Raw genomic sequence first — 20,214 nt, 5'->3', positions numbered from 1 at the left:
TGGGTGCTTCTTCAGTTTAGTTCAGCTTTAAATCAAATGTTATCAAGGTTATGCCATGCGTTATTTCTGTGGCATTGTATGAGATGCTGAAAAAAGCCTAGTTAAAACAGACTTTCTGCCCTCCTTAGTCCCACTTAAAGTAAAAATTCCCACTGGCAAGTAATTGCATTCTTGTCTATGTTCTTGAGTATTCTAATGTTAAAGTGATGCAAGTAGTAACAGGCTCTCTTCTTTTTCTTTTTATTGGCATACATTTTTATTTGTAAGAAACAATGTGTTTCCTGTAAAAGAAGGTACATTTTTAAGTGGCTCCTTTCAATGTGATTATTTCCTTTCCAAAGACAGAAGGAGCTTCTCTGTGGTCTGGAACACTTAACGCTGTAGCAAACTTGATCACCTGAGTAAAAGTACTGCTAATGTTTTGGTTTTGTCCCAGGCCACTTGCATATTTTCATAAGTTCTGTGTATGCTTTCTGCCTGTGGGTCTTTCTGTGTGTTTGTAAGTGTAAAGTAAAACTGAACACTGCTGTTTGTCAACTTGAAAAGCCAAGCATTTTGAGTTATTTGCAGATAGTTGGTATGTTATAGGACGAGGGTCTCAGTATTCTTGGGTCCAGTTTCATTCTTGCCTGTGCAAAATGTTATGTTGTGTTATCATTATATACTTCTCAGTTACACTACTGGTTTTAGCATTCTGTTGCTCATCTTAAATCATTCATTGGAAATGAAGGCTCCTTTTTAAAATACCTTGTGAATACTACTGTAGGCTTAAGGTTCTTGAAGGCAGTCATTGTCTTGCAGTCATAGTAACGTGGCATTCTGCTGTGACAACTGTGTTACATGATTTCAGTTTCTGAAAATTTTAGTAAGATGTGAATAGTAACTTTATTACAAGAGTTGCAGAGCTTTTTCTTTCTAGGATATTCTCCATTAGGGATGTGCAGTGGAGAAATGGTGGGTTTCATCAACAGCTGCCTCTGTTACAACTCTATAATACTGTCATGATAGATTTTCAAATGCTTAAATTGAACATAGCTTCTGCAAGCTAGGTACATTATAAAGCTGAATCTTCTATGTAGTTTATTGTTCAATGCAGGTTGTAAACCATGATCATTCCAGTTCTGGAATTTCTCATTTACTACTCATTTGCTCTCAGTTTTTTCTTGTCCTGTTTGAGTGCAATATAAATCACTCCATAACATTCTGTTCTGTGTTAGAAGTCACAAGATTTTCCTGGATTTTCCTTGGTTTGGAAGACTTTAGTGTGTGATAGCTCAGGTGCTGCCTGGCTACATGGAATTAAAGGCTCTCTGCAAAACAGTGGTTTCCCACACTTCCTAGAAAGACAGCTCCTGGAGCTACTATTAGGTACCATCTGAATCTGAGAATCTGATACCTACTGTAGATTGTTGTGAATGTGGACAGAGTAATGTACCTCTCAGCTGTGGCTTTTAGCTGTGCGTTGCCTATAGTATGTACTTAAGACTATAGGCTTTCTCTGGAATAGGATATATTAACATCTATCCAATTTCATTCAGTTCGTTTAATAGCAACTTCCCCAGTTTTCTTGTTATGTTTGTAGTTCAGTAAAGATCTTTGAAGGACTGAAAATGCATACTTGACCTCTAATAGAGGGGCATGGAAATAGGGGTGGCTGAAATGACATAGGTCATTTGGGCTCTGTATATCTTGGTAGTCAGCAGGCAAAGTCTATTTTCACATGCAAAGGGTCTTTCTGTTTTGTGTTCCTTGTATAAGTCTTGTACTTTTTGCACAGCTGTTTCTTTCCTGATGTTAGGAATTCTGTATGTATGTGTCATTTAATTTTTTTGAAGTATAAATCAATGTTCATTGTTCAGTTTTGATGTTTGAATATAAAACTTCATAAATCTAACTACTCTTCAAGACTGCTAGGGCCTGAACAAACTCAGTACATATAAAATCAGACTGAATTCTGGGGTTTGAATCTTGTGAATAAATTTCAAGGTCACAATCTTTATAAGCTGAGACCTGATAATGCTCTGTGGCAGATCACAGTGCCGAGAGTATGCGCAATTGAAGAAGAAAGCCTTTTGACCTGTCAGTGTGTACTAGGATGTTGGTAGATGACAGCATGGGACCTATAGCATGCATGAAGATCTAGGCATTACTGCCTGTGAGCATCTAGACTTCAGGCATCACTGTGGCGTTTTGTCCAGTATTTCAGAACGCATCCTGTGTTTTGACAGACAGTTTGGGATTTGTTTTCTTCTGAACTGGGCCACAATAAAGTCTGGCACGCTGCTATTGAAATGCTACCCACTGCATACAGTAGGCGTATCTGTCAAAAGAAGAAAAAGGTAGGATGATGGACAAATGTGACTGTTTTGAAGCAGTTGACAGGGTAATTGTCAATTGAAAAACAGTCTTGATCATGCTAAAGTGTAATTAAATCAATGGAGTAGAAAACAAACGTGTTCAGTTTACTTTTGAAAGAACGGATACTATTGTCCTATCATGCCTCTCATAACTGGAGCACTAAAGAAAAGTAGGTAGACAGAGCTCCGACATAGCTTATGTTAACAGCAATAGCTAAAGTTCCTTGACAGCTCTGGAGATGAGATAAAGAGGTTCTCTGAAGTACCACATCTAGGGTGATATTTCATCCTGCAGCATGGAAGATAACCTGTTACCTTGTGTGAATGACACCCCTCCTCCATGGCTTGTAGGAATATAATCCTTTCTCCATGTAAAAGAAGAAAACAAAACAAACAAAACAAAGGCAAACCCCAAACCAACCAAACAAAACAACAAACCAAACCCAACAATGATTAAAAAAAACCCAACCCTAAACCAACTCTGTCCTTAACTATTGCAGGAAAATTCTGTATTTTCTGGTGGTTCTAAAATGCTGTATCCATCCTATGCTGGTCTTCTATAGCTGAACTTAACTGTATTAAAGCCCAGTCAAGTATACTCTTCTCTCTTAATAACATTTAGTAGTTTTTATTTCAGTATATTTCTTGTTTACTGAACAGCCTGGTGTTGCATTATGCACTTTAACACGACCTTTTAAAACGAAATATTTTTTTTTTCTTGCTTTTGGTAAGAGGGGTTAGTACTTAAATAAATTACAGTGATCTGTGGCTTATCATGAATAAAGCTGTTCTTGAGACACATGGCTACTTACAGTTGATGCAAGTCTTCAGCCTTATCCGGTGCATCGAATCCACATCTAAAGATGTGGGCTCTCTAATAACCCATTGTGGTGATAGTGGGGAATCCCTTTAGCAACAGTACAGTATTAATTCAAGAGGTATAGAAAGCTGTACTACAGTTTCTTAGATGTTCATTTTGAAGTGTGTGCAAGAGCCACTTTCATCATAGACATATTCCAGTCACAGTGATAAAGAACTTGAAAGCACATGCTCTTAGCTGCTGCCGTTGTTTGAATCTGGAATGATACAGTCATCTCCGGTTTAAGATAATAAACTAAAGTACATTATGATTGAAATACAATGTGACTTCCTTTTCTTGAAGGTGCTTGCTAGTCCCGAAGGGGCATTTATGAAAGGCCTAAGAAGTTTCTTGTCAGTGACTTGTTGCAAAGTTGTGCTTCTGCTTTCCTATTTCATCTCCACCTTTTTACCCTCATCTTGGGAGTCTTGCTCTCAAGACCTGCTTAGGAAAAGAAATAGCAGGTAAAGTTCTTAGTAAATGATGGTGTAGCTTAGACTGTTGTCCCACAAGAACATCTGCTTATGCACTTATTGTGAGGAGAATATTTTGTATGCTCCATACCAGTGTAATTTTTCAGATAATCAGTATTGAAATCTGAATAGGCTTGTGTTTTAAACTTGCTCTTTTGGGGGGAAGGGGAGAATTAATTGTTGTAGATGGGCAGTGATGCTGAAGAGACACCTGTTAGCTATGGTATTTTGAATTTTGCTGTGTAGGTACAGCATTGTTTTAAACTTGTCTGTTTCTTCCTTAGCCTCCGTTTGTGGTCCCAGTTCTGGTAAACATTTTAATGCTTATTCCTGTGCTAGCATTAATTTTGTGCCTTACTGATTTCTGTGGCCATTTTTTTTCCCCTCTCTACATGAAAAGCTCCCTCCAAGTTGCAAAACTTTCTCTTAATTTACCCTGACTTTGAAACATTTTTGTGAAAAAGCAGAATTCATCTTTATTTTTATATGCTGCACTGCTCTGGGCACACTTGCACTATGAGTTCTGTTAAGTTGGTGGCAGATTGGTTTTGTGCTCGTAGTATGTTCTGGCTGAAGTCATCTCTGCAAACACCTGAGATCTTATAAAGAGGACATCAAGGTTATTAGAGATTGGATCAGCAAAGCTCAGTGATGTAGCTGGAATTCATAAACAGCTTGCAGAAATGTTGATCCTCTGGGCCTAGAGCCTCTGCAAATAACTTCCCCATTCTTTTCATCATTGGGTTAAAACCATGTGCTGAATAAACCTAGCTATTAACAATCAGCACATAATTTCCTCAACCCCACACCTTTTCAGGTCCAGGTCCGTGACTAGGCTACCCCAGATCACCTTCTCCAGCATGGTGTGGTGCCCCAGTGTACAATATGCTGGTGACATTTCACCCCCCTTGATCTGCTGGAGCTAACCTACATGAGTGAGGTAAGTCCATTTATTTTTCAATGTTGCTTAGTTCTGTAAAGTTTTTATTGTATACCCTATGTGTAATTTTTAATCAAGGGCAAAAAACTTTACAAAACCATGTGCTATTGAAAAAGGACTTTTTCCTTAAACTATAGGGAGCTCAGAGATAGTTGCAGTGTCACCAGCATATTTAGAGAGCCATTCATTCTTAAGGAAAACCAGGCAGTTGTTACAGGTATTGGTGACTTGGACTCTGTATATTCTAATAAGTTCCCCAAATAACTAAAAATGTTGTTATGGTAGGTCCTGTATTAGATTTGGAGGTCACTTTTTCTAATTTCTAGTTGGAAATTGGTTTGTTTGTTTTTTTTTTTTCTCTTGGATGTTTACATAAAGAGTGAGTTTGTCTATGCCATATCTGCAGGCAGTGAGTTTTCTCTTGGTTAGTGCTTGTCTGTCACATGCTGGGTCTTCCACATGACTGAATTTCTTGTACATGACACGGTTTTTGTTCTGGTGACATACAGAAGAGCATTCGTGTATTTTGGACATGGTTGCAAGATTTTCTGTTAAAAGGTCAGCAGTAAGGAGGACAGACTTGTAGTGACACATGTCCAAAAGTGAGAATTCTAACACTTGCAGGGTAACATCTTGGATGTCAAACTTTTCCAATGTAGCGATTACAAAGGAGAAGCATTAGCATTGTTTTGGAGCATCATTTTTCTTATTGAGGTTTTTAATCTTATGTTTGAATTCTTGAGCCTGTTAATCTCAAGTCGTCAAAGGAAAACTTCCTTCAAGCCTTGAAAGTTGTTTTACAAGCTTATCCCCTTCCATTTCTGTTGCTGCTTTGTTGGCCTTTCTCAAGGCATGCGACTACCTTACCTGTATCTAAAGGGCTCCTCTATTCGGCATCTGGTGGTGCAGTCTGTTGTAACTCCTACAAGTAGAAGACTTTAGAGAAGTTTGTTTTAGAGCTTCAGAATGTATTTCATGGGATTGTTCCACTTTGAAAGCATTGCTGTTGTTTGTAACTTCCATTTTTCTTCTTACATCTGTCCGTGTTTCATTTCAAATTTCTGCAAGCTTTTGATCACATGTAGGGTTACAAAAGCTCCATCCTTGTAGACTGCTCTTTGACGGCTGTTACTGCAATACAGATGCAATACAAGATTCACCTAAATGTCACCCTACTTCTTAGTCAGATGGGCAGTAAATTGCCTCAGATGTGGAAGAAACGAAAATTCATCGGGTAGTTAAAATTGAAAGGCTAACCTGTAGCTCTTAAAATTTGCTCCAGATGTTAAGAACATCTGTATTTTCATGGAGATGTAACGCAAATACTTTCTCTTCAACAATATGGTATTTTTAAAAATATCTTGATTTCTTCCATGTACTGTGGCCTGGACATAAGAGGGTGCATTTTTTTTTTTAAATGTAGAAGTTATAACCCCCAAAAAGTCAGTCAAGTATGGTACTTTTTCTTCAGCGCAGTAGAAGACTGTGTGAAACTTGATTTGCTTGACGCTTTTTCATATATGAAAGAAAGTATTATTCTTAGCAAAACCAGCAAGGTATTGATGTCTAAAGTTGACACTTATTAACTAGATTGTATAATGACTGACAATACTATTAAATTTGTTTTTCTTTGTAGCGTTCCATCTAGATAGAAGAAATTCACCACCAAACAGCTTGACACCATGTCTAAAGATCCGCAATATGTTTGATCCAGTTATGTAAGTAAATCCAGTCACCTGTCTCTATTTCTGCCTTCATTTGGAAGCATCTGTGTTTATTTTGAGAGGGGTTTGGAAGAAGTGAGTAAACATAAACACCCTGAAAGAAGCAAATAGGCTGTACAAAAAAAAAACCCAACAACCCAAATAACTCTTTCGCTTAATATTTGGGAGGTGTCTTTCATCCTTCATTGTCTTGCTTTGTGTCTTTGGGTCACTTGAAGTCTGGCATTTAGTCAAACTGCTTGGAGCAACAACTGATCTTTCTCCATTAGTTAACTTTGTAAACGTTCAGTTATACCAGCTGACAGGGGAGACTCCTGTGGCCTAACAACAGACTGTAAGTTTCTGAAGTACTGCTAAGTATTCTGGAGTATTTGGACTGTCATATGAGCTTACACATTTGCATTTAAAAGGCTGATTTTCAGTAATATATTACTTTATGGCAGTGTGACTGCCTACTTTTTGAAGCAAATGGATTTTTGTAGTGGGAAAGCTTAAAAAAACCCCAACAAACTAAACTAGTGCAGAGTAGTGACTTCTAATGCTCAGCTGTAATTCTAAAGTATGTACTGTGTATGACTAAGTAACAAGCCTTGTTTGGCATGCCAAGAGTTAAGGAAGAATAATTTCTTGTAATGTTTTAAAGCTTCATCCCCTCACTGTCCTGTTATATCCCTACTGGCAGTGGACTAGATCATGTTAGGAGCTGGGGACTAACACATAGGTTGTGCCAGCTAATACTTTTTAATCTTTAAAGCCTGGTTTGTCCAGTGCAAAGAGATAGAGGGACTTGACTCCTCTGAAATAACTTTCTTCCCTGATGTGATTATGTAAGGGCAAAATGCTGTACTGTCTTGCAGAGTAAAAGTGAGAAGCTGTGGGACTGAAGAATGTGAGAAGTTGAGTGGAAAATAAAAGCTATAGCTACGAATAGGGATTAAAAGGAATTAGGAGGGGACACAAGTGATTGCAAAGTTTGCATGTATTTCTTCAGCACTTTCACTTCAGTTTCTAGCTACACTTAATTACTTTAGTTCCTTGCCTTATTAACTAGAAAGCTGATCGCTAATTTAACTGAGGACAGTGTGGACCCCAGCTGTGGCTTCTTTCATAACTGCCAGGCTGCAGTAGGGTGAGCAAGACTGAAACTTTAGGCATTGTGCTTGAGGCCAACTGACCCTGCTGTAGGAGAATGAAATAAAAGATGAGATTTGCTGAGAATTCTGGGTGAGATTAATGTCCTTATTGTCCTTGCTACAAAGGAGACTTCATGAGCTATATTGGTTAGTCTGAGTAGTACTGGAATAAATCCATTCCTGACACTTTACTGTAATACTTACTGGCATGCTGGATTGGTTACCTTCTTGTTTCAAAATGTTAGCTGTTCACAGTGGCTGTTGCGGAACTAGTAACTGAGGTGTCATTTTTGTCAGGGCAATCTCACTTTACAGGTTTTATCTTTGCTGTGAACTTTGATGTTTTTCAGTATTGATGCAGTCTATGCCCAGCAAGTGCATTAAAAAGAAAAGAATCATTATAGACTAGGATTTGTTCTCTTTTGACACTTCTCTGTAGTGTCTGTGTCCTAGTAGCTATTTTGAAGCTTCTAATACATTCACTTTTTGTAGACCCTTTCTTTTGGAAGTTGACCTAGGTCTGTTATCGGACTGCTGAATTACAGTTGTAGTGGGATATTTCATCCAATTCCATATCGCATCCCCTAGCCCATTCATCTTCCGTGAGCTGTCTTGAAGAGAACTGCTGCTTAAGGAAGTATTTTTTATCACAATCTTGGAGTAATCTTTAAAAAAACAACCAAGCAAAACCTCTAAATAAATGAACACAAAACCCCACCACCCAAAATGCTCAGTGCAAGACAAACTACTTTATTCAATTACTTATGTCAAAAGAGGAAGGAGATTTATGTTCTGCTCCCAGATCTGGAAGGAATGAACACAATCACTGCTGACCTGAAATGCAGAATGTACCAGTAATGTGATTAGATGGGCAAGTACTGTTTTGACATTTACCGCAGGGGCAAGCTATGTTTAACAAAATCGTTTTTTAGCTGCTATTTCAGTCAAGTTATTGTATACTAACAGTAAATGACTAAGTACTTTTCAACAATATGCCAATAGCTGGTAAAAGCAGCCATCCGTAATAGAGGGCTTTTCTCTTGACCTGAGAATTGTCTGGGGAATATATCAGTTAATTTGTATTAGTGCTAACAGAGTAAATATCTTTCTGCTGCCAGAAGTCAGAAAATTTACCTGGCAATTATGAACCCTCAGGCCACAGCAGGAGACTTTAAGTTTGGGCATATGTTCTAGGCATTTACTATGCCATACACAAACCTGTTTTTTAAAATACCAATCTTAATCATTTGGATAAGCCCATTTTAGTTTTTCTGCATCGACCACTGAAGTTTTTACTGAAGAATGGTTCATAAAGCATGGGTAGCATTCCTGCAAGACTCATTGACGGCTAACGGACCATACATGCTCAGGATCAGGGAAGGACAAGTCATTCTCATTAGGAGCCTATTTCATTATGGGAAATCACAGTTAGTTAATAACTCATAATGTTTCATGTCCCAGGTCTGCAAAACATCCAGAAGCAAACTGGATTGAGAATGCCCTTCTACGTGATTTGCAAACAGGAAATGAGCACTTGGGGGCAATGCAGTGACTTCAGTGTTTTGGAAGAATGCACAGCAAAGACAATTGCTTTTAACAAAATGATCTCTACTTACTATAGCTGGCTTGCTGCTGATGACAGCATGCTTCTCAAACTGTGGACATGAGTCTGGGAGGGAATCCACCGAAGTAAAGATTTCATAGAATTGTAGAAGAGTTTAGGTTGGAGGGGACCTGTAAAGGTCTTGGCTTTTGCAACTTGGAATGACTTAATTTCCCTAACATCCGGTGCACAGCATGTCATTTAGAAAATACTGTTGCTCACACAGTCAGAGGAGGGGAAGGTGACTTGTATAATCCCTTAATTTTAATCTACCTAGTAAAAACAAAACACTTTTTTCTTCCAGCCTGGGTAGGAATCATCTTCTAACTTTTGTAGGGTTTTAAATTATGTTTCCCATTGGAAAGTCCCTCTCCCACTAGGACCTTCATTTGGATCTTCTTTGCACCCTTGTGTCCCTTTTCCACATGTTTTCCTTGTTTATATATGATCTGCCTTTGTAAGGGGCATCAACTGGAAAGTCTGATCCTCTGACCAATCAAGGTCAAATGACAGAAACAAATCCGACATTCCCTGTTGCCAGAGTCCCTCACTTGTTGTATTAGTGTCCTGCTTGACGGATTCAGGTAACATCCCATACTAATTAACCTCCCTGTGTACATTCCATCCCCTGCCACATTCTTTTTCATGAATTAGGAGGAAAGAGAATTAAATATTTCAAGAATTTTTGGCGTTATGTAGAGAAAATTCTTTAAAACTACCCAAAGCTCTTGATAGTATTATTGAAAGAATAAGTTCATTGTTTTTTGTGTAAAGGCTATTCAGGAAGGCTTAAAGGCATATTAAGGCTCTTGAAATTGTTCTTTCTCTGCTTAGATTTATTAGGATGAGATTTCCCTGCAGTACCTTCACAAAAATACATGGACTCGTGTCTTTTGTAATGATGTACCTAAAGATTGATTGACAATAAAATATTTTTTTGTGAAAAGCCCCCCAAAACAGCATCTGATTTAAACAACTTCTATTTCTGGGTTGTCTAGGTTGACATGTTTTATCAGTACCCTATGGGACAAATGCAATTTGATGCTTTGTTTGGGATAGTGAATAGCTATTTCAGTGATGAACAGTGCATGAATAGCTAAAAAGCTCTTGTCAGCCTGCTGAAGCCTGACGCGTCATGTTGCTTCTGTGACTGCTGGTAAAGGTGATACAGTAAAGGGGCAGAGGCCTTTATGCTGTTGTCTTCCTTTGCTCTTCTTCCATTGCAGTAGCAACAGCCTAGAAGTGGCCTACTCCTTGGAACAACAAGCTTGTCCAAGCAGGTTGCGGGAAAACAAGTTTAAGACTGCTTGCTGTTTCAGACAGGAAGGTGATGGCAGGCTTCTGGAAGGGGAGGATAATCCCCCCTTGTCAAAATACAGATTATTCCTTTTGATTTTTAGAGTTGAATTTTCTAGAAGTGGTCTGTAGGACCCAGTGTACTGAATATTCAATAGCTAAAGTACCAAATCTGTCCCAAAGGCGTTTAACAGAAAAGGATGTCAAGTTACAGAGAAAACAAACTGGGGAAGGATGAGATTGTGGTGAATGTTAAAAACCAAATATGCTTAATTAAACCTTTCATTGTTTGCATAGGGAAATAGGTGATCACTGGCATCTAGCAATTCAAGAAGCAATTTTGGAGAAATGCAGTGATAATGACGGAATTGTTCATATTGCTGTTGACAAAAATTCACGTGAGGTTAGTGTCTTCCCAGTACCGTGTTAATGCATTGCTGATCCCTGTCTGCTGGACATTAAAAAAACCAACCCCCCCTCTTTCTTAATTGCAGGGTTGTGTATATGTCAAGTGTCTCTCTCCAGAATACGCTGGAAAGGCTTTCAAGGCATTACATGGCTCTTGGTTTGATGGTAAGGAATGGGGGGTTGTAACAAAACATGGGTGGGAATAACAAAAGATGGGTGCAGTTGTAATTCCTTTAAATGGTGAAATGTTTTATGTATAAGTTATTGAGTTGTAACAAAATCTGGATCTTTTTAGTAGTCATCGCCTAGTAAACTTGTTTCAGTGTAACAACGTGTTTGTGTGTATTACGTCCTGAAGCAACTTGTAATAATACTGAGCTGGAAGGCTTCTCTTTTCCTATTTCTTTGCCTTATAGGAAAGCTGGTAACGGTAAAATACCTGCGGCTAGATCGGTATCATCATCGTTTTCCCCAGGCTCTTACTTGTAGCACTCCACTGAAGCCATCGAACAAACACATGAACTCTATGTCACATCTGCGTCTTCGGACAGGCACAACTAATTCTCAGGGAGGCTCCTGAGAAGACTTTCTACAACTGCTAGGACTGTTACTTGCAACAGGGATTTTCCTGTTTGGCTGCCGTCTTCCTTTTTTAGTGCTTTTTGTATGTAATACTTTAATGAATTAAATAAAAGTTTGAACGTTCCAGAAATCTTGTTTCCAAAGGGACTTAGCAATGAGGCAGTAATACTGAGCTGACAAAAAGAAGAAGAATTGCTTCAGAATGTTTTCCGGGGCTATAGTAAACCAATGCATTTAAGTTTTGCATGAGGAATACCGACTTCATTATACATTTGCAGATGTGGTGACTGTATTTTTGCACCAAGAAGTGTTTTGATAATACAACAGCATGGAGAAAAGATGACTTCCTGTATTTCCATAGTTTCCTGTGAAATAATCTTGTGGGTATTTTGTAACAACCAACCTACAGTTCCTGATGGTGAATAAGTTAAATTTTATTTTTCAGTCAATATTAGGATTTATTTTTTTTGTTGCTGTATAAGAATCTTTTCTGCAGCTGAGGGATGGGGAAAGTTAATCTTGCATTAGTGGTTGCATATGTGAGGGAAGACGAACCAAATGCGGATGTACTAGGTTTTGTATATAAATGTAAATGCTGGTGGTGGCAAAAAATGGTTGTGTTCCGTGAGGATGTCTGCATTGAAGCAGTGAATAAGCTTCCTATTTTATTCAAAACCTAATGTTTTATATGGTTTTGGCTGTATCATGACAAGAGGCCAAATACCTTAAAGCGTTAGATACAGGTTAAATATCTTTTATAGGTTTTATATTAAAATACCTGACTATGATTTTGTGTGAAAGGTCTGATACCAATTGTAATGAATTCAAATTTGTGAGCAATAAAGAAGCAATTGGCAGATACTGGAAAAAAATATTTTGTGAAAAGCTGTATTTATTATTAACAATTGCCAGGGCTGTGACAAAATACCATTGGGAATAAGTGACTTTCCCAATACATGACATCTTGTTGTAATGAACCAGTTACCTATTGAAATTTAAAAAGGTACATGCTTCCGTGCAACAGTTTTGGCTGATGCAAACTAGAATTCTGGCTGACAGTAAACCTTGTGATTCTAAGCTTGTAAATTTACTAACGTTGACCTAGAAGTACAAAATTGTTGCTGAGAAGCATAGTTGCAAATCTAAGATTATTGGCTTTACTAATCCCCACTCCTACACCAGTTTTACGTAATTATCCAGCTGAATATCCTGTAGGAGGTGAGACTGGAAGCACACCAGTCCCACAAACTTTACTGAAACTCACTTTACTTTGTAGATACGGTGGATTTGCAGCATGAACTTGCACAAATAATGCACGTTTTTCTTATGGTTAAGTAAACATGATGCACACTATTCTGCAACAGAAAATCCTCTTGTGCCTTACCTTTGTGCTTTTGTGGGCACCATGTTTATTATTGGAGAGTTTGTAAACCGAAAAAAAGATTTTAAATCCTCAGTTTTATGTCTCAGATGCTAATGAATGAGTATATATAATATATAATCAGCCATGCAGAATCCTACTTACCAAGGACAAGTACATATTTTTGATGGGTAAGTAGATTGTGCCAGGTCTGGTAGATTTTGATGAGTTTTACTATATACATATATGTATATGTATAATATACATGTATATGTATTATATATGTATATAAACTAATTTTGTTGTATTTGATGTGCATCATAGTGATCTGTTAACCTGACCTTAGTGACCCCATCTTGTGACCTGTTGCAAGAGTGAATGTACAAATATTTGTGGCATTTTAAAAGGTCGCCTCGATGCAAATGCATCTATCTCGCTTCTTAAAGTATATTTCTTGTAAACACTGTACATTTCATTATTGTAATATGTACTATTATGCAGCTTATTTTACCTAAAACCTGTTAAGTTGACCAATGTCCCTTCCTGCAAGACAGAGGGGAATGTGTATAATAACTGAACATTTGAGGAAATTCAGGTGTTTGTTGTAATTTGTCTCCCTGTCCTGTAAAAACAAACAAAAAAACCAAACCAAACTCTAATTAAAGGTTTATTAGGGATTTTTATATGTGTCTCACCTAGATAGTTGGGTGTCTTTCTGACTTGGATACTTTTTCATCTGGGGGTGAGGGGAGGGCATGAATTCATCACAAGTGGCTAACGTTTAATGTTTATTAGGATTTGAAGCTGAACGGGCTGAGCTGATCATTGAACTTCACTTAAATGTCTGTCAGCTTGAATTTTGTCTGGATTTTGTATGTAGGGATTGCATAATTCCCTGCAGCTATGTTTATACTGTGCTGCTCTAAACTTATATTTGAAGGGTTGGGGGGAAGGAAGACCGAAGAACGAGGGTTTAGGCTCATGATTTATGAGCATTTGCTCATCTTGGAAGGAAAGTGGTGGGGCGAGGATTTCGCTGTAGCTCTACCCCTCGCTCCCTTTTTGCCCCTTGGCCGCTACAGAGCGGGCAGTAGGGCCTGTCCCAATTCCCCTGCCCGTCAGCTCAGAGCAGTCGCTCGGCCTGCAGCCACCAGTGGGAGCCACGGGCCGAAGCCGTCGCGCCCCGCAGAGCCGCGGCTGCCCCAGCGCGACACCCCGCCGGCCGCCCAGCAGGTACGTGGGGGCCGCGACCCGGCTGCCTCCGCTCGGAGCGGGGGTCCCGGGCCCTGAGCCCTCCTTCCCCCGGCCCTTTCGGAGCGGCTGGAAAGCTCTTTCGAAGGTGGAGCCTTCACATTAAAGGGCAGCGGCTCTGGCCTGGAGAGGCGAGACGGGGTCCAGCCCCCGCCGCCGGCTGCCCGGGCCCAGGCCGACCCTGCAGCGTGCTGGCGGCCGCCTCCCGCTGTGCCGGGCCGTGCGGCGGGTGCCGCGCCGGCTCCATGTTCATATTTGGCGTTGGCCGCCGGTGCCCAGGAATTTCCCGTCATGCTCCCCGGGCGGCGGGCCCGTCACGGCGGTCCCGGGGGGCTGGGACCGCTCGCTCGCTTGCTCCCTCGGGCCTCTCCTCATGCGCGCTGTGCCGCCGCCGCTCCTCTCCGCGCTCTGCCTGGCGCTGGCGGCCGCCGCAGGAGCCGCAGGTAGGAGCCGCGCTGCCGCGGCTGACAGCTGGACCCCCGCCGGTGCTCCGCGGGGACGGGGACGAGGAGGGCGGGCGGGCCGGGGGCTGCGGCGGGCCGAGGGGAGGAGCGGCCCCTGCCTGGGGTGGGGTGCGGGGTCGGGCCGCACCTGACGCGGCTGTGGCGAAGGGTGACGGGGCGGGCGGGGTGCGGGTCGCGGGTCGCCGCCGAGGGGCACCCCGGGGCCTGCCCGCGGCGGGGAGCGCGGGGCCGGGTCTGTCCCCGCTTGACGGAGCGGGCCCCTGACGGGGTTTGCCCGGCCGTGATGCTGTGAAGTGCCGGTGGCCGCCGCATCGCCTGAGCCCGTAGCACCCGGTGTCCCGGGCTGTGGGTGCCGCTTCTGACAGAGAAGAGGGGGTGATCGTTTCTGGGGTACAGCACCAGAGCTGGCGGGGTGAAGCGGCCGTTCACCGGGTGCGCAGTTAGTTCAGCTCTGCTGCGGTCCCCTGCTCCGTGAATTGTGCTTCACTGGTCAAAAAGGGAGCTTAAACTTAATACACGCGTTCAGAATTCGGGCGTGTTTTTATAAGGAGCTCGGGGCGCTCACTGTGTTTGTTTTGTGTTGTGCTACTGACAAATACAATCGATGCAAAAGATCTATTTTATTTCTTGCTGTCCCCTTTCCAAGCTTTATTTGGGTATAGAAATGACATTCTGTTAAGCTTCCTGTGACATTTGACAAGTTTGCTGTAAGTGCTGGCTTTTCTGCTTGAGCTGAAATTCCAGTTACCATCTGTTCAGAATAAAGGTACGGTGATCTTAAACAGGGATAACTGTGTGTTGAAACTATCAAGTCTAACGGCAGATGTCCACAGATAAGGCTAGATGCCCACTGTTCTCTAGTGATAAACATCTGATCTCTGTAAGAGTTCTGACCTTAAACACAGCTTCTAGGGAAGCACAGAGCCTTACATTATATATGTTATGCTTTAAGGAACATTCTATATGTTACACTTTTATTTCTTTTTCCTTTAAGCTTGCTGTTGGTACTGGGCTGGTTCTGAAGCTGCACCCTCTTTGAAATGCAGATGTCAGAATGAGGTATCTGCAAGAGGCAGATCCTGTGCCTTGCCCGTGTGGCTTGTTTATGGCAGACGGTCTGTAAGTGGAAGAGCCGGCTCCACTCCCGCTCTGGCACAGTGCCGTTCAGTTGAATCCAGTGTTTGATGCTTAGAATTCACCCCGGCGATGTTCTTGCCCTTGCTGAATTGACACGAGTGCTTGCTGTCTTATTTGCCAGGGATTCCCAACTTTTTATTGCACTGCTGCATGCCTTTGCAGTTTGTCATGATTCCTTGTCTGCCAAATTTGGTTGGTAACGGTGCCCTTTAAGTCTCATTCTGGAAGTAGTTTCCCTGTGGCTTGTCATCTTAATCAGACATTTGCTTATGGTTTGTAAGAGAATCGCCTGCCTCGCTGTACACACGGCTTATTTCAGAACAGTGTTTCTTAATTGTCTTTTAAAATCTATGCAGAGAATTAAATATGGTGAATAGCATGCCACAGTTGCCAAATGATCCTGGAATTCCAAGAGGAAAGAAGATAATTCAGTTTCAAATAAAGTTCTGCATTGATTTCTCAAAACCACTAAAGTTAGTGAAGCCATATATAGTTGATTCCAGAATGTGGTTGGTTGGTCCTTTTCCTGTCTGTCATTCCTTGGATCTTTATAATGCACATTTGAAAACGTTCTTTAGGAGGAAAAAAGAATCCTGTCTGTAAAAGCAGTGCCTTTGTGTATGGGGTAATGTTTCTATATTCAGTAGCAAAGCCATATAAAGCAGTTGATCCTAGACAAAAATAAAATCTTTTGACTGAATGACCTTGCTTATTTTTCCAAGCGGTGGCGTTTAAATGCTCTCACAGGGATTTGGTTAATAGGCGTTTTTATGTTTGTACATACTGTAAGAATTCCTAACAGCTGCTGGTTAAGGGAAACTTCCCCATGAGGAAAGTATTTGGTCCTTTGCCCTGATATTTACGAAGGTAAGGGAGGATCTTGTTTACCTAGTCACACTTTGTAAGATGACACTTGTTTCTGTGTCATTGGAGGTCCAGCCTGTTTATTACATTAGAAATTGAAGATTCCCTTTTAGGGGGATTGTTAATGGTTCCTTTGTTATTTATTCTAAAAGCTGGGGGAAAAGGAGGGAGAAGGGCAAGAGAAGAGATCGCTCTGTTAAGGATTTAATCTTCTCAGACAGAAGGTTAAGAAGTCTGCCGGTCTGCATCAGACTGGCATCGCTACAAGCCGGCGATGCAGCAAAGCCATCCAATTTTGAGGTAGCTCTTTTGAGCTGCAGAATTCAAGTGAGTGTGCCCTCATTATAGAGCAACTCTTTGGCTCTTTAGAGTGCAGCATTATATTAGTCATAGGTTGGGAAGATGACCATCTTTCCCCCTTTCTATTCTTTATTTTATTAAAGGATGCAGTTTTCACAGCACCCAGACTATGAACTTAAGCTCTGGAGTCTTTAATTGCTGGGAAAGTGGGATAAACCATCAGCCTAATTATAGCTTGGTCTAGCCCTGATTTGTTTAAGTGTTCCTTTAGCCAAAAAACTCCCAGAAAATTGGACCCTCAAATTCCTGGACTATTTATGATGGTGTGTAGGAATTACTGTAGAATAAAGTTGGGTATGGATTTATCTTTCCCTGAGTAACTCTTAAATTGGTATGCTTATTTTGGAACAGTCTGCAGGGCTAGGGTGTTTCTTGCTCTGGAATAATCATGTCCATACATGGAGTTATTTAGAAGCTACTTTCTTTACACAAGTGGGAGGTCTTTAAAACATAACAACAACAAACTGGCCAGCTTTTTGAGCCTTTTCTTTTTAGTGTTTCAGAGTAAGAAATTACTACAGGTTAACTTTTCCTTCCCTCACTCTTGTTGCTTTGTTGGGATTGTATTATCTTTTTGGATGCTTCATTTGCCTCAGAAAGATCTTAGGTTCTGACTGAACTATTAATATGTACTAGCTAAAAAAAACCCCAAACAACACAAAACTAAAGATTGAAGTCCTCCTCCATGGAAGTTTGTGAATGTGTAACCAACCGGCAATGTTTTAAAAGTAACTTCCAACCAACCACTTAAGAAAAGGAAGGGAGCCCATACTTCATCCTTAACTTATACCAGAAGGTGAAGAACGTCAGTCTGGGTTTTAATGGGAATTTTTGTGTCCTTAATCTGTAAAGATGGTGATCCTTATGTTTTGTCTGAAAATAGGGTAGAAAGAATTCTTTGGGAACGCCACTTAGGGTGAGGTAACTGAAAATTATAATTTATCTGCTTAGCTCCAGCCTTCTGGTTCTCATTTAGCAACCTCAGTTCCAATAGCATTATCTGAAAACCACACAATCTAGCAACTGGAACTGGGGATAAAGAGGCTTTTCTCGGTAATGACTTTAAGACCCAAGGAATTGAATGATACTAGCCCAAACCAGGCTAGAACAATGCTGAAACTTATAAGGCGCTAACATGGTTTTGCTGTCTTCACTCACTTAGGTTATAGTTTAGCATTGTTTTGTAACATGATTAATAGCATAAGTACTTCTTTATTTAGGCTGAGCCCTGGAAGTGATCTTTCCACTAAGTTTGGGATTTAAACATGATTCAGCTTCTGAGCGTTGCACAGAGTCCAAGGACGGGTCTTGTGCAGAGCTCCCCAGTTCACTCTTTCAGTAGCATTGGAACACCAGGTTTAATGATTTATTTGAAATCTGGGCAGCAGCTTAGCAGAATGTACATAGCGTGCTAACACGTCTTTCTGTTGGGATGTAGTACCACATCCAAGAGATCTTAAAAGTGTCGTGCATGGCATTTAGAAGTATTTCCCCAGGGGTCTCTTTTGATTCTGTTCTTTCAAACAGGGGCAACGCCTTTGTGTTTCACCTGATGGAAAACAAATCCCTGCTACCAGGCAATAACAATAGTGCTGATGGAAAGTAGCTGGCAAATGCCACCACTTTCACTCCAACTGCACAATGAAAATGGAAAAAAAAAGGAAAATCAACACAGGGAACCTTAGCAGCTTCCTGGGGATGTGATCTGTGCCAGTCGTGGCCAAACAAAACAGCACAGAAAATGTTGGGTCTGGCCGAGGGATTGCCCTGTTCTTGTTCCTCTCTGCACACATGGAGAGTGCAGGTGATTTTAACACTTTGAGGACCCATGTGGTGGGCTGGCTGGGATGTAAGCCATGTGGATGTCCCTTTCAGTTCATGCAGCCAGTGTTTGACAGCACAGTCTGGCCTTGGGCTTCCTGTGGCAGGTTCAAGAGCAAGTGTTGATCTGATGTAAACTTGCTGTACTCGCTCAAATCAGCTAAGAAAAATGGTTAACTTTGCCCAAGCAGGCTTTGCCATCCAGGTCAGATTGTCACCATCCTGCTGCTGGGTAGAAGCTTGACATTAAACATAAACCCAATGCAGATCCTTCCTTATGTGTCCTGATGACAAGCAGTCACAGCTAACACCTAGTGCAAGTCAGATTTGCACTAATGAGTGATCCAGCAGTGCACGGATTCAGTGTCTTCATGATGCTGAAACCGAGGCTTGCAGATCAGATAGTGGCTTGGGCTTTGCTCTGTTGCATCAACAGCGCTGCCAGTAGCCATAGCAGGAGTTGGAGGGAGAGAAGGGAATAAGATGGGAACAGATGCATAGGCTTCCAGCTCAGGGACAGGCAGGAAAGCTGAGGTGAATGAGCCAGCTCTGTGAAGTTAAAGCCCCGAGATGCAAATTCAGAAGCTCCACAAGTAGTGATTTGGGTTTTCTGTAACTTTATCGTCTTGGCTTTCAAGTGGCTGCAGAAAAAGAAAATCAGCCCTTTTGGGCCTTAGTATTTAACTGCTTGCTGTGTGAACTGTACTTTTAGACTGTACCTTCTTTTTTTCCTATTTGCTTTCAGGATTTAAATTACTGTTTCATTAGGTCTTCTGTATATACAGTGGAAAAATACACTGTGGTGACAGCACAGCTTCTAACATCTCATAAGAGAACCCAAATTGTCAGTGTACTTGGTTTATGTGTGCTTGCTTTTACTTAAAAGCAAGCACATGTGAGGAACAAGATCACCACCAACTTGTGTAGCACATTAGTGACTCCCTCAGGAAAGGACCCATCAGATGCTGCTGGTTTCTATCTCCTATTAGAACTTGTCATCGCTCATTCCAAACCACAAGGCAGCTCTCCTACTCGCCTCTGAACTTGAGAGGTGCTGGATTGTACCAGACTATTTTAGCAGTTGTTGAACCATGCTGGGAAGGTTTACAAAGGATACTTTGCAAGACCCTAAGACTCTGCCCATGAAGTCTTTTAAAATGTGAAATCCAGTAGCTGTCTGGGGGAAAACAAGCCTTTTTTGTTGCTCTGTTACGTGTGAATTGCAGAGTAGTAGATTTTTATCTAATGGCAGTCAAGTAATGACTGTGACAGTAATACAGGCAGTGTAATAGCTGAGTGATGTAATGCTATTTAAGACAAGATGCAGGTTTGCGGAGCATTATACCATCTCTGCAGTCACTCCTGTAGACTAAACAAACCAAGTTCTTACAAACAATATTTGTGGGGATTTGGTTTTCTGAACCACTCTTTTCTTTATTCCTCCTCTGGACTTTCCTCAGTTGCCTCTGGCCTACATCTCCAACCAGCGGCGTATTCCAGTTGATACCTCACTGCTCCTGAGGGGAGCAGATTTCCTCCCCAGCCCCTCCTGAGCTGTTCTGTTTGACTCTTCTCTTTATTA

General features: G+C 41.1%; 2 protein-coding genes across 7 annotated transcripts in view; both read left to right on the top strand.

Moving 5' to 3' along the window:
* LEMD3 (LEM domain containing 3) overlaps window positions 1-13,418 on the top strand; it is a 51,402-nt gene extending 37,984 nt beyond the window's left edge. For 2 of the 4 annotated variants that reach the window (XM_057425615.1, XM_057425614.1), the window contains 4 exons: window positions 6,266-6,347; window positions 10,683-10,788; window positions 10,880-10,958; window positions 11,210-13,418. In XM_057425615.1, coding sequence (XP_057281598.1) covers window positions 6,266-6,347; window positions 10,683-10,788; window positions 10,880-10,958; window positions 11,210-11,373 — 431 coding nt within the window. In that variant the 3' untranslated portion in view covers window positions 11,374-13,418. Of the gene's footprint in view, window positions 1-4,506; window positions 4,630-6,265; window positions 6,348-10,682; window positions 10,789-10,879; window positions 10,959-11,209 lie in introns of those variants that run through there. The other 2 variants (XR_008974435.1, XR_008974434.1) reach the window with 2 other exon arrangements.
* Window positions 13,419-13,819: 401 nt separating this feature from the next.
* MSRB3 (methionine sulfoxide reductase B3) overlaps window positions 13,820-20,214 on the top strand; it is an 82,380-nt gene continuing 75,985 nt past the window's right edge. The window contains exon 1 of one of the 3 annotated variants that reach the window (XM_057425437.1): window positions 13,820-13,968. Coding sequence is in view for 2 of the 3 variants with exons in the window: in XM_057425436.1 (XP_057281419.1) it covers window positions 14,232-14,429 (198 nt within the window). In the remaining variant the exon portion in view is untranslated. Of the gene's footprint in view, window positions 13,969-14,214; window positions 14,430-20,214 lie in introns of those variants that run through there. The other 2 variants (XM_057425436.1, XM_057425435.1) reach the window with 2 other exon arrangements.

Source organism: Pezoporus wallicus, unplaced genomic scaffold (genome assembly GCF_028554395.1).
Source record: "Pezoporus wallicus isolate ANWC-B61680 ecotype Strahan unplaced genomic scaffold, APGP_CSIRO_Pwel_v1 contig_4722, whole genome shotgun sequence".
Taxonomy (NCBI): Eukaryota; Metazoa; Chordata; class Aves; order Psittaciformes; family Psittacidae; genus Pezoporus; species Pezoporus wallicus.
This window is presented reverse-complemented; position numbering and strand designations above follow the sequence as displayed.